The sequence below is a fragment of the Canis lupus genome, chromosome 26, assembly GCF_003254725.2.
Source record: "Canis lupus dingo isolate Sandy chromosome 26, ASM325472v2, whole genome shotgun sequence".
Classification (NCBI taxonomy): Eukaryota; Metazoa; Chordata; class Mammalia; order Carnivora; family Canidae; genus Canis; species Canis lupus.
Window position 1 is genome coordinate 35,507,106 of NC_064268.1, and position 14,362 is coordinate 35,521,467.

At 53.4% G+C, this 14,362-nt stretch overlaps 2 protein-coding genes across 6 annotated transcripts in view; one reads left to right on the forward strand and one right to left on the reverse strand.

Annotated features, from left to right (window-relative positions):
* Positions 1-14,362, reverse strand: part of PRKG1 (protein kinase cGMP-dependent 1) — a 1,199,334-nt gene that overhangs the window by 518,601 nt on the left and 666,371 nt on the right. The window lies entirely within an intron of this gene.
* Positions 11,469-13,953, forward strand: CSTF2T (cleavage stimulation factor subunit 2 tau variant). The gene has a single exon (XM_025441423.3). It carries the CDS (start codon positions 11,562-11,564, stop codon positions 13,491-13,493), a length of 1,932 nt encoding a protein of 643 aa, XP_025297208.1. The 5' UTR covers positions 11,469-11,561; the 3' UTR covers positions 13,494-13,953.

A 14,362-nucleotide genomic window follows, 5' to 3' on the forward strand; every position in this document is an offset into this window, starting at 1 on the left:
AATAACGTCCAATGTTCTTTCCTGGAGCAACGTTGGGAGCCGTATAGTAATACTGCTGCATCCACCAGTACTGCTGTGACCACATTCATGCACCGGACGCGAGCCTGCGAGCCACCGAGGTGTGCACGATGCCTGGGTATCCGTCACCCTGGTTCTAAGGCTAGAAAGCAGTCAAGGTCATTTAATCCTCTATCCATACAAATGCTGTTGGAACTTCTCAACGGGAAATGTGCCTTCTGAGCGTCCCTCTTTACCCGAGAATCGTGCATCCCTTACTCCACGTACACGTCTTTCTTCAGAGCGACGGTTTCCCTTTATAACGGCGTAAATTAATAGCCTTCCTGCTTCTCCTCTCCCCACTGTGAAATAATTCAGCGTTCCTGGGTTGCTCTGTTTTTATGAGTAAGCAGGCACGAAAGATTAGAAAAAGAATTTCCGCACGATGAGGTTTCTTGGCAAAATAACGTATTAGCTAAACGGTGCCTAGTGAATCACCTGTGCACCGGCAGCTGGTTGGAAGGCTCCACGGGAAATGACAAAATAAGCCCTGCTGAAGATTTTTCAATATTTTGCCATGTGGTTGTAGATTTCAGAGTCTCTTCCTGTCAGTTCGATGCCACGTTTCTTTACAAAACTGACAGGCGACTGACAAGGCAGGAAAAAAAGTTAGAGGACGCGGCTGGCGGTGAAATCTCACAGGATCTTTCCTTCGGGGGTGTGGAGGGGGGATTGAAATGCTGATTCTAAGTGCACAGCGCGTAAGCTAGAACTTTCAGGAATTAAGGGGCAAGCTCCAGCGGTCAGACCGCCCGGAATCGGGCCTGCCTCCTCCTTGCCCTACAACCCAGGGCGCGTTTCCTGGCCTACCTGTGCCTCGGCTCCCTGGTCCACCAGACAATCCTCCCCAGGCTCTTGCGGGCCGTGGGTGGGGGGTGGGTGAGCCATTATGGAGACAGCCCTGGGGACAGCGCGTGGCTCTGTGGCTGGAGCAGTAAGAGCTGGGCGTCCCGGAGCTTTCTGTGAGATTCCGGGGAGGAGGATGAGGGTTTTCAACTCTACGCGGATCCAAGGCACCTGGCGCCGGGTCATGACACTGCACGTTGTCTAGTAAACCCTCAGCTCTCCAAACAGTGTTGCCAACAAGCATTAACCCTGCCAATCGGGGTGCCTGGGGTGCTCAGGGGTTGAGCGTCTGCCTTCAGCCCAGGGTGTGACCCTGGAGTCCCAGGATCGAGTCCCGCATTGGGATCCCCGCAGGGAGCCTGCTTCTCCCTCTGCCTGGGTCTCTGCCTCTCTCTCTGTGGGACTCTCATGAATAAATACATAAAATCTAAAAAAAAAAAAAAAAAAAAAAAAAGCTGTGCCAATAATTGTAGCCCACAGATGGGAACGGAAGGATGACTTACAGAGGAGAGAGGATGGGAATAGGGACCCACTGCTCCCTTGGTTTCCCGTCATCCTGGCAGTGCTGAGTCTGTTCCTTAACATGTTTGCTTCTCTCTTGACTCAAGATCCGAACCCTGTTCCCCAGGTTAACGTTTCCAGCAGGCTTTCCCACCTGCTGTCTCGCTCCACCGCCTGTAACAGTGTTGCCAACAAGCATTAACCCTGCCAATCGGGGTGCCTGGGTGGCTCAGCGGTGGAGCATCTGCCTTCGGCTCAGGTCTCGATCCTGGGGTCCTGGGATCGAGTCTCACATCGGGCTCCCCACACGGAGCCTGCTTCTCCCTCTATGTCTCTGCCTCTCTCTCTCTTTCTGGGTCTCTCATGAATGAACAAATAAAATCTTAAAAAAAAATGTGATGATAAATCCAAAATACATCCCACCACACTGACTTTGGTTGTGGCGCTTAACGATCTGGGGCCTCAATCAGATTTTTCAAAAAAAAAAAAAAGGTTTCCTGTAACGTGGTATGAATACAGGCTCATTGGATGGGCCAGCTGGGCCTCAGAGAAAGAGGCCAGCTTCTCAAGTGAAGGGTAGCTCAGGCATCTCTCTAAAGTTGGGTATTGGATTGTTCGGTCGTGGGAAGAAAGACTCATGAGTTGTTCATCTTAAACAGGATGTCTTTATTCAGGACCTGGTTTCGGGGCTTGGATTTTTCCACAGACTGTGAGGTTGCTTCCTCCCTCTGTTCTTTCAGGTGACAGCCTAAAGGGAGAATAAGGAGCCCTGGTTCTTGTCCAATTAGGTATGCTTCCCCCGTGTCTGAATCAACGGCCTGTGTCTGCCGTGCATGCGTGAAAGCAGCAGTGCTGATGCCATCCTGAACATGACTGTGCGGACAAGCAGGTACCCTGTGTGCCAGCCCAGATCCTCCACAGTCAGAGTCCAAAGTTCAGGCAGGCCCTTCTAATAAAAATGAAAAAAAAAGTGGAATTTTGGCCAACTAAATATCAGAAGGGAGCATTTCAGAGTTTCATGCGGGGACCCAGTGAGCACCACTGGGGTGGGTGAGCCTAAATGGTATCCATGTTCAAGTACAGACCTACCCCCAGATACGAGGGCCACGCGATCCGCACAGAAGTCACAAAATCAAGAGATCTGGGTTCAGGGTGTAGCTTTGTCACCCAGTAGCTCTATGTCCTTGGGAAACTCATTTAACGGAATAATAATGGAAGGGCAAATGGAAGTCAAATGATGGGAGTTTCAAGTTTTTAAAATAATATAATCTGACAACAGATCCTGAGTTCACCCAGGCCAACCCCTTCAAAGACGAAGAAGATAGACGCCGGAAAATAAAACATTGTTAGACTAAAAGGTGAGTCTCTTTGCTCTTAAGATGCTTAATCTGCCGCAACTAATTCTGCAGAACAAATGTAGATTGACAGTTACTGTACGAAGTAAGTGATGATACAAATAAGTAGGTCACGTATTCCACACAACAGCCCATAGAGGCGATGATGCCATTCCCAGGTCATAGAAACGGGAGCAGAGAGGGGTTAAGTAGTCGTTTCAAGGCCACCCAGTCACTGACTGAACCAGGCAGCCGACCCAAGTCTCTCCGACATTGAAGTCTGTGCTCTTAACCCTTCACCTTACTGCCTCTGGATGGGAAATTAGATCCTATTACATGCTAGGCCAGCGACTGGGCATCTCTGTCAAGTGTCTTGTCTTCCCTGGATCTCATTTTCTTCATCTATTTAAAAAAAAAAAAAAAAGTGTTGGATGACACAGTCCCTTCCAGGGAGAATGTCTGCCTCTTCCAAGCCTCTAGTCCTGAAATGGCACATTTCCCATGCTTTCAAATTCATGGGGTCTTCCTCTTGCCCATAAAAGCAACTCATCAAAAAAAAAAAAAAAAAAAAAAAAAAGTGACTCATCTCATGTGTAGGAAAGTGGAATTTACCGTGTATTCCTCTGTACACTGTTGCCTATCAAATACATGTAAATAGAGCATGCAACTCTTGATCTCCGGGTCTTGAGTTCGTTCAAACCCCATTTTGGGGGTAGAGGTTACTTAAAATAAAATAAAATTAAAAATTAATAAAAAAGAATTGGGAAGAATGTCACAAACTGACTTGGAGGTTGAGAAATTTGGGGTCTCCTTTTATGAAAAATGCATTTATTACCTATCTAACCAGAACTTTAAAAAAAAAAATCTATATGTGGATGTTTAACTTTAGGCCCACAAATTGAAAAAAGGAAATATTTTCTCAATTGCTTTGGTTTTTATACCTTATGGTTCATCTGTTGCCACAGCACTGATTGTGGTGTCAAAATGCACTGAGCCATGCTCGGGGACAATCAGGAGAAAGGCCAAGTGAGATTATGTCCAGGCCTCAGTAACCCGTGATTACTCCACTGATTGTGAAACAGGAATTTTAAACGCAAGAGACCTGGCTTCAGGCTGTAATTCTACCACTTTACTAGCTACGATGTATCCTTAGGAAACTCATTTAATGAAATAATGCAACAGCTTGAGTTCTTGAGTCGGATGATGTGAGTTCAAATCCTGACTCTGCCAGTGAACATGGTCACAATAGTGAACTTGTCTTAGTTGTAGATTGTCACTGTGATTGCCTGTCCCAGAAAGGATGTTGGAAGGATTAAATGCAGGTGCACCTGGGGGGCTCAGCGGTTGAGCATCAGGTCATGACCCCGGGGTCCTGGGATCGAGTCCCGCATCGGGCTCCCTGCAGGGAGCCTGCTTCTCCCTCTGCCTGTGTCTCTGTCTCTCCCTCTGAATCTCTCATGAATAAATAAATAAAATATTTTTAAAAAAGAAAGGATTATACCCAGTATTGTATTTTACAAAGCAGCTATCAAAGGGCCCCCATCCTATTTAGCTCTCAGAGTTAGCTTTTATGAATGGTATCTGCGCGCCTGTGGGGTCAAAAAATTAAATTAAAATAAAATTTAAAAAAATGAATGGTATCTGCATTTTAGTCTTTTGTCAGGCACAAAAGACTAAATATGTATGTAATATTTATATGTATAAATGAATATAAATATGTATGTAAATATGTATGTAATAGTCCCCTAAAACCAGGATATGCGTGCATGTACCTCCCAGGATTGTAGTCCCGACCACACGCCAGAACCCAGAGAGAAGCGCTCTGCGAACTAAAACCATCACATTACCATTTAGTTAACATACGTGATCTTTATAATATGATGATTTTGTATTATTATTATTATTTTTTAATTATCCATTGAGTGCTTAGAATGTAAAAAGCCCTGCGCTAGGCAATAGGAGAAATAAAAATCAGACACTGGTTCTGTGCTTAAGGGGTAACATGAGAGTCTCAGTGCTGCTGATGGAGTAGAAGGAGACACTGGGTGCTAAGTCAATCCTTTGCAAGAAAGTCTCTGAAGTGAGTGTTGACAGATGGAAAGGATTTAGACACGAGAGGATGAGGAGGGTGAGAGAGAAAGAGAGAAGATTCCCCAGCCAGGAATGGTGGGCAGGGGAAGGGGGGGGCGAGTATTGAGAGTGAAGCCCGATTGCAGAAGACGTTAAATACAGGAAGAGCAAGTGGCCCACGTTAGATGAGAACTTACAAGGGACTCGAGCACCTGGGCGGCTCAGTCAGGTGAGCGTCTGACTCGGGGCTTCAGCTCAGGTCATGGTCTCAGGGTCCTGGGATGGAGCCCTGGGTGCGGCTCCTTGCTCAGCACGGAGTCTGCTTGAGATTCTCTCCCTCCCTCTGCCCCTCCCCGCTGGGCTCTCTCTCAAACAAATAAATAAAATAAGTGATTAAAAAGGAGAGTCTGGGGGATCTCTGGGTGGCTCCACGGTTTAGCGTCTGCCTTTGGCCCAGGGCGCGATCCTGGAGACCCGGGATCGAATCCCACGTCGGGCTCCCGGTGCATGGAGCCTGCTTCTCCCTCTGCCTGTGTCTCTGCCTCTCTCTTTCTCTCTCTCTATATATCTATCATAAATAAATAAATAAATAAATAAATAAATAAATAAATAAATAAATCTTAAAAAAAAAAAAAAGAATAAAAATCTTAAAACAGGGGGAGTCTGGGTGCAAAAGATCCCATAGAGAAGGAATGGAGGAGACCGGGATGCTTTGACGTCCACCACCCTTATTCTGCGTCTGTGTTTCACAAAGAAGGAAGCCCGTCAACGCGCACGTCAGATTTAGCCTCATAAATCTCACCTTCGAAACCTTTCACGGTCCGTCCTCCCGAAAGGCAATCTTTAATCACACTCCTCACCAACGACTTTGGGCACTGAAAACCGTTCTGGCTATTTCTATCTAGTGCCTGGCTATTTCTCTTTGTCTCCCGTGTACGCATCCCGGATTATAACCCATCCTTCCAGTCCCAGCCCCGTGCCCTCCATGTGGGATGGAGTCTTCCTGGATGATCTAGACCGCGTCACTCTCTCTGCGTGCTTCGTTACATATGGAACGGTGACATGGAAGAAGGATCGCTGACCCAGGAGTAAAACGGAAAGGTCCCCATTCTGACGGAGGGCGCATTATTTAGTGCCATGGGTTTCTTGTCGTGTAAAATGAGGGGTTTATGCATTAGCTAATTCTAAGGTCACTTCCCATCATTCGTGCAACAAATAAAATGAGCACCCCCCACCCCGCGCTAAGCTCTAGCCAAGGTGCTGAGCGTACAGGGGTGAAGAAGACCAAGTATCTATCGATTGATCGGAATATGATTGTCTCCCTTGAGTTCGGTGGTTCTCAGACTTTCACCCGTGCCAGAATCATCTGGGGGGCTTGCTGAAACCCAGATTTCTGTGCAGACCCCCCCATTCCTAAGAGTTCCTGATACAGTAACTGCTTTGGAGTAGGGCCCCAAACTTCACTTTTCCAAAATGTTCCTAGTCTGGGGCCACACTCAGGGAACTTCTGGTCTAGTGGAAGGGCTGTCGGCCTCTTTTGCTGCTGTATTGTCGGTGCCTATAATAAATATCGACGGAATAAAATAATAAATGTCAGGCACTTTGTTCCTTGACAAAGCGGAGTGTCTTTCTTTGGGAAAGTTTTTTTTTTTTTTTTTTTTTTTTTTTTTTTTTTTTTTTTTTTGTGAAAATTATAGTTCAGAAGGGAAAGAGCAATTCTACTCAAAGGTACATGAGTCACCATCACCAGGAAGATGCAGAGAAGGGTCGGCTTATCCACAAAGGCAAATGAAAATTATTTCCAAGCTAGAGGAAGGAGGAGGGGTCACGGAGAACTTTGTGGACAAGTGCACTGCATCTGTTTCTTGCTTCAGAGATGCCAGTTACGGCTTAAAATCAGCGTTTCTGGCGCCTCTCTTTCGGAATTTGTCTTCTCAGTCTATGTGAGTCTCTTGCACTACTCCCAAAGCCCACAGAATCTTCACATTCAGGTATGAGTTTTGGAATCTGGAAATGGCTACGTATTTTTGCCAAGTCTGGTCTGAAAGGGAGGGGATCTGATTGCATGACTCCGTTCTTTGTGGACAACGAGGTGTGCTTTCGAGCTAAGACACCAGTTTTCCAGTATGACTTATAAACAGAGCCCCGACACAGTTTCCGGGTAGGGAGTTTAAAAATCATTTGGAGCCATGGAAGCTTCCATGGATGAAGGTCATGGTTTCCGAAGGTGACTGAAGAAGAACGGCCCTCATGGGGCCACTTGTTCTGATGTGTTTAAAAATCACTCTTAAAAAAAAAATAATAATAATAATAATTAAATTAAATTAAGAAAAAATAAATAAAAATAAATAAAAAGCGAATCACTCCTAGTATACTGGGTACTTTGATTTACTGAAAGAATCAGCACTTAAACACGCAAGATGCCATGCACAGTTTTCTTCCAAATATACTGTGAACACTGTGTTTTGGTACTAAAAAAAAAAATGCACACGGGTTTCTAAGGGCTCTCAGTAACTCTGGCCCACTCAGCTAGTAATAAATAATTGGTTTTTGTGTCCTGGGCCTTGAGCTCTGTGCTTGGTCGGATGGGGCCTCCAGAAAGGGGGTCGTAGCAAACCACTCTTCTGGGCCAGAATTAGGAGAAAATACGAAAAGCCTCTGGCAACAAGTATACGGGGAGCCTGCTGGCCCCCAGAGCTCCTCAGCCACTTGCCCACTGTGGGAGCCAGGGGTCCCTTCCGTCGGGGGGGGGCGTGGAGGGGCGGCTGAAGACAGTGACAGGTTTTCTCCAAGACCACTTGCATCTCACACTTCTCAGCACAGTGCGCTCAATACAGATAGAAACCAAAGATTTAAAAAAAAAAAAAAAAAAAAAACCACCAAAAAACGAGGGCACACAAGTCCATTTGTTCAGATCAGCTCTCCCGGTGGGGCCCCCAGACCAGGGCTGGGAGCAGAACCTGAGAACCAGCCAGAAACGCACATGCTCCACGCCCGCCCCGAAAATACTCGTATCATTGCTAATTACTATTATCACAATAGTGAGTTGGGGGCGGGGGTGGGGGGCCGAGGTGCAGCCACCTGACCTAACAGCCCATGGTTCCAGGTGGTTCTGCGGCGCCCCAGGTCAGACATCGGCGGGTAAGCCCCGCGCCCTTCCACGAGTCTGAAGGCCGGTTCTCCCAGCCTTGTGCGTAACATCCACACGATCACACACATGGCGTGTGTTGAACAATTAAAAAAAAAAAAAGTCATGGCCTGTCTCTGTAAAGAGATGGTTCAGAGTGGAGGCAAACTGACTTGTTTTCCTGAAGGACAAGACCCCCTGGCCCAGGAGGAACCGGGGCCCTTGGTTTCGTTCTAACGATGATGTGCGGAAACCAAGACAGAAGAGAAGTCATGAAATGGCCTTACTCCCTGTGGCCCACGGACACGTCCTTGAACCAGGCAGAGGGACCCTCCTCTCGGGGCTCAGCGGCCTCGGTGTGGACACTTTGCTGAGGGCAACAGGCCATCCTAGCCCGGCCCCCAGGAGCCTGGGAGTCTACTTTAACATCAAAAACTCCCTTTGGAAGCTTCCTTTATCTTGAAAGCCTCCAAGACACATGTCGGCGACCGTCCCCCAGGCACGCGGCTCACCGACGTAGTGTGAAGGGTCCCAGGACTCAGGCTTTGGTAGACGGTAGTAAGTGACCTTCCCCCAACAACAGCTGGGCCCCCAAGGTCCTGGAAACCTTGCTGCCCAAATTCCTCAGGGACTCACACTCTCCCTAACCCCCTCCCAACGTCGAAGTATCTAACCAGGCCTGTTTCAAGAACTACCAAAACACGGGGAGGTAAGTGGGTGCTTTGTCTTCTCTGCAGCTCAGGGGTCCTGGCCATGTCGGATCTGCGCAGCAGACCGCGAGACTCAAGCTACGTGGCCCAGTCTGTGGACGTGGCCTTGAGTCTCACCATCCCCTCAGAAGGCGGACGTGGAAGAGAGCGATTCTCTGCTTAGGACTTAAAAGACTTCAACTCTGGGTGAGCACACTCCTTGCACATATAATGCGACCCCCATATGCAACTTAATTTTTTTTTAAATATTTATTATTTATGACAGACATAGAGAGAGAGAGAGAGAGAGAGAGAGGCAGAGACACAGGCCGAGGGAGAAGCAGGCTCCATGCCAGGAGCACGACGCAGGACTCGATCCCAGGTCTCCAGGATCGCACCCTGGGCCAAAGGCAGGCGCTAAACCACTGAGCCACCTGGGGATCCCTTGCAACTTATTTTTTAACCACGTTTTAAAGAAGCAATGAAATGAGCGAGGTTCATGTTAAAATATACTTTAATCCAGTGCATTAAAAACATTTCAGCGTGTAAAAAGTACAAAGTTAATGAGATAGTTTCGCTTTTTAAAAGTCTTCAAGATCTTGCATGTATTTACGCGTAGAGGCCATCTCAAAATGCTAAATTTTTAACTAGAAAGACTTGTTTTGTTTAGACTTAAAATTTGGGGCAGCCTGGGGGGGGGGGCCTCAGTGGTTTAGCACTGCCTTCAGCCCAGGGCCTGATCCTGGGGTCCCAGGATCGAGTCCCACGTCGGGCTCCCTGCATGGAGCCTGCTTCTCCCTCTGCCTGTGTCTCTGCCTCTCTCTCTCTCTCTCATGAATAAACAAAATCTTAAAAAAAAAAAAATTGTCATTGCAAAAGTCGATTTCATACCCAAGTGGTTCCAAATATACTAAAAAGGCGTTCGGTAGCCTAACTAGATATCGGTTTCTATATTTAAATTAAAAAAAAATAATAATAAAACTGTTATTAAAAAAAAAAAAAAAAAGGACAACCACTGGCCCCAAAGGGTGTCACTTAGGCCGACTTTCCCAGTCCAGGTAACACCCAGTGAAAGGCCATTCCCGCCTCCCCAGGAAGGGAGCCCCAGCTGGGTCAGCCAGGAGACGTCCCCTCCTCCCAGCACCAGGGTCTGCAACCTGCAGGAGGAGCCCCCTGCCTTCACCCTGGGAGCCCTCCTGGGAACAATCCTGGTCTCTGGCTAACAGCTTCCCTGCCCCAGCCTCCATGGATCAAAACCAAAACCAAACATTCTGTGGGACAGCTGGGGATGGCGGCATGAATCCCTGAACGGAGCCAATGGGATCCTCCCGTTCCCTTGGCTGGTTCGCACAGTTCGCAGGATGGGCTTCTCCCTGCACCCCGGGCCCTGGGAGCACCGCCTGGGTCCCCAGGCACCGGAAGCAATCTAGGCCTGCAGGGTGACAGCCCTGCATCCCTGCAGCTCCTCCTCTGCAGCCCCAGGAGCCCTGGGTCAGGGAGCAGCGTCAGCTCGGGGAGCACCAGGTGAGGAAGCATCATCAGCTCCGGGAGCACGGAGTCGGGGAGCAGCGTCTGCCCAGGGAACCCCGGGTCGGGGAGCAGCGTCAGGTCGGGGAGCCCCGGGTCGGGGAGCAGCGTCGGGTCGGGGAGCAGCGTCTGCCCAGGGAACCCCGGGTCAGGGAGCAGCGTCAGGTCAGGGAGCCTGGGTCGGGGAGCAGCGTCAGCTCGGGGAGCCCCGGGTGGGGGAGCAGCGTCAGGTCAGGGAGCCTGGGTTGGGGAGCAGCGTTGGGTCGGGGAGCCCCGGGTGGGGGAGCAGCGTCAGGTCAGGGAGCCTGGGTCGGGGAGCAGCGTTGGGTCGGGGAGCCCCGGGTGGGGGAGCAGCGTCAGGTCGGGGAGCAACGTCGGGTCAGGGAGCAGCGTCGGGTTGGGGAGCCCCGGGTCGGGGAGCAGCGTCAGGTCGGGGAGCAACGTCGGGTCAGGGAGCAGCGTCGGGTTGGGGAGCCCCGGGTCGGGGAGCAGCATCAGCCCGGGGAGCCCGGGTGGAGGGGCAGCGTCAGGTCGGGGAGCCCGGGGTCGGGGAGCAGCGTCAGCTCAGGGAGCACCGAGTGAGAAAGCATCACCAGCTGGGGGAGCACGGAGTTGGGGAGCACCGTCGGCCCAGGGAACCCCGGGTCAGGGAGCAGCATCAGGTCGGGGAGCCATCGAGTTGGGAGGCACCGTCAGGTCTGGGAGCCCCAGGTCTGGGAGCAGCGTCAGGTCGGGGAGCAGCGTCAGCTCGGGGAGCACCGGGTCGGGGAGCAGCGTCAGGTTGGGGAGCCCGGGTCGGGGAGCAGCGTCAGCCCAGGGAACCCCCGGTCGGGGAGCAGCGTCAGGTCGGGGAGCCCCGGGTCGGGGAGCCCCGTCGGGTCGGGGAGCCCCGTCCTGCAGAGCGAGCCGCCGCGCGTGCGGGAGCAAAGCCCGGCCCCGTGGGACGCCCACACTGGGTGCCCGCGACCTGGGCCGACCAGAGGCGGGCGCGGCCGGGGTCCGCCCCGCAGCAAACCGAGCGCACGCCCGGGGAGGGAGCGGGGAAGCCCCCGTCGGTGGGCGGTCTCCCGCGGGGCAAACGGCCTCCAGAGCGCCGTGACGTCGCGGCGACGTCCGCTCCCGGCGCCCACGGCGAAGCCGCTGCGGCCATCTTTACTGCGGTCAGCCTTCCGGGGGCCGTTCCGGGCGGCCGCGGCGGCTCGCGGTGGGAAGCCTCCTCGCGAAAGGCGCGCGTCGGAGCGCAGCGGCGGACGCACTCGCGGGGGCGGGCGGAACGATCGGGCCGCGCCTCGGCGGTTTCCGGGCGGACGCCGGCCGTCGGCTTCCGCTGCTCGGCGGAAGCGAGGCCGCCGAGGAGGAGGACGAGCGCCGGCCACCGCCGCGCCGCGCCGCGCCGGGCCGCCGGGAGCCATGTCGAGCCTGGCGGTGCGGGACCCGGCCATGGACCGGTCGCTGCGCTCCGTGTTCGTGGGGAACATCCCGTACGAGGCGACGGAGGAGCAGCTGAAGGACATCTTCTCGGAGGTGGGCTCGGTGGTGAGCTTCCGGCTGGTGTACGACCGCGAGACGGGCAAGCCCAAGGGCTACGGCTTCTGCGAGTACCAGGACCAGGAGACGGCGCTGAGCGCGATGCGCAACCTCAACGGGCGCGAGTTCAGCGGCCGCGCGCTGCGCGTGGACAACGCCGCGAGCGAGAAGAACAAGGAGGAGCTCAAGAGCCTGGGCCCCGCCGCGCCCGTCGTCGACTCGCCCTACGGCGACCCCATCGACCCCGAGGACGCGCCCGAGTCCATCACGCGCGCCGTGGCCAGCCTGCCGCCCGAGCAGATGTTCGAGCTCATGAAGCAGATGAAGCTGTGCGTGCAGAACAGCCACCAGGAAGCGCGCAGCATGCTGCTGCAGAACCCGCAGCTGGCCTACGCGCTGCTGCAGGCGCAGGTGGTCATGCGCATCATGGACCCCGACCTGGCGCTCAGGATCCTGCACCGCAAGGTCCACGTGACGCCGCTGCTGCCCGGCAAGGCGCAGCCCGGCCCCGGCCCCGGCCCCGGCCCCGGCCCCGGCCCCGGCCCCGGTCTCGGCCCCGGCCCCGGCCCCGGCCCCGGCCCCGCCGCCCCGGCCGTCCTGCTGGCCCAGCAGAGCCCCGCCGCCCCGCAGCCGCCGCACCTGGCGCGGAGGCCCGTGAAGGACATCCCCCCGCTGATGCAGACCCCGATCCAGGCCGGCATGCCGGCGCCGGGCCCCCTGCCCGCCGCGGGGCCGGGCCCCGGGCCCGCCGCGCTCCCCGCCGCGGGCGGCATGCAGCCGCAGGTGGGGATGCCCGGCGTGGGGCCCCTGGAGCGCGGCCAGGTGCAGATGGCCGACCCCAGGGCGCCCCTGCCGCGGGGGCCCATGGCCGCGGGGGGCCTCCCTCCTCGGGGGCTGCTGGGGGACGCCCCGAACGACCCCCGCGGGGGGACCCTGCTCTCGGTCACCGGGGAGGTGGAGCCCCGAGGCTACCTGGGCCCGCCCCTGCACCACGCGTCCGGCCACGCCAGAGACTCGCACGACCTGCGGGGCGGGCCCCTCGCCGACCCCAGACTGCTGATGGGAGAGCCCCGGGGGCCCATGATGGACCAGAGGGGGCTCCCCATGGATGGCAGAGGGAGCAGAGATTCTCGAGGGATGGAGACGGAAGTCCTAGAGACCAGAGTGCTGGAGAGAAGAGGGATGGAGACCTGTGCGATGGAAGCCAGAGGCATGGACGCGAGAGGGATGGAGATGCGGGGCCCCGGCCCCGGCCCCGGTTCCAGAGGCCCAATGACTGGGGGAATCCAGGGGCCCGGGCCCATTAACATGGGGGCGGGTGGTCCTCAGGGGCCCAGACAGGTGTCGGGCATTTCAGGGGTGGGAAATCCTGGAGCTGGCATGCAGGGGGCGGGCATGCAAGGAGGGGGCATGCAGGGGGCAGGCATGCAAGGAGGGGGCATGCAGGGAGCAGGCATGCAAGGAGGGGGCATGCAGGGGGCAGGCATGCAAGGAGGAGGCATGCAGGGGGCAGGCATGCAGGGGGCAGGCATGCAAGGAGGGGGCATACAGGGGGCAGGCATGCAAGGAGGAGGCATGCAGGGGGCAGGCATGCAAGCAGTGGGCATGCAGGGGGCAGGCAAGCAAGGTGGAGGCCAGCCTAGCAGTTTCAGTCCTGGGCAGAGCCAGGTAACTCCACAGGATCAGGAAAAGGCAGCTCTGATCATGCAGGTTCTTCAGCTGACTGCAGATCAGATTGCCATGCTGCCCCCCGAGCAGAGGCAGAGCATCCTGATCTTAAAGGAACAGATTCAGAAGTCTACTGGGGCTTCTTGAGCGGTGTCGGGAGATAACCGGCAGTGGTCTCCGAGTTTTCCTGTAGCATGGAGGGTGGATGCAGAAAGCCAACGTCTGCATCCCCACGCTCCAGTGATTAGGGTTTCCCTTCCTGATTTCATCTTGTCTTTTTATTTTCCTTTTGTTTTCTTTTTAATGGGAGCGGGGGGGGGGGGGGGCGGCGGCGCAGGGGGAGGCAGGATTGGGTTTGTTCACTTTTACTCACTGTATATACACAAGAATAACTCTGAACGTGGTTATACTACACGGAGTAAGATGACAAAGAACGCAGCAATACTGAGAGTGTCTACAATATGTTAAACTACATTTTTTGAATACCGAGTAAAACAATGTGAAAACTGCACATAAGGACTAAACTATTGACCTGTTAAAATGGTAACGTGCTAAAACCGTTTACAATTTTTGGTTGTATAAGAAAATAAAGACGTTTACCTCAAAATTATCAGATACATTTTTTTTTGGTAAGCCGTTTGAAATAGCAAATGCTATTTTGGGGACAGGAGATGGTTGTATTAGGTTAAGCATCGTTTTAGTGGAATTATTTAAAAATGTTGGTGCTAACAGGTTAAGTCTCAACTTGTGGTATTAGAACTGGATGGTGGGTTTTGTTTTTATTTTTGTTTTTTTTTTTTAGTTTGTTTTTTTGTTTTTTGTTTGTTTGTTTTTAAAGCTGTGCTACCTGAAAAATCCAGGAGTGCATGTGGTGTGACGTTGCGTGTACCCCGCCGTCCAGAGAGCAGCAGTATTCCAGCCTGGCCTTGAGCCTGACGGTTCTGCTGGGACGGCCCTAGGACGGGCCAGGGTCCCGAAGGCCGCTCTCTCAGTACCTTCCTGCGTCTCAGTAATCC

What these genes read in the sequence shown, in the direction of transcription:
- CSTF2T (XM_025441423.3), top strand. Translation starts at nt 11,562, where the DNA reads ATGTCGAGCCTGGCGGTGCGGGACCCGGCCATGGACCGGTCGCTGCGC.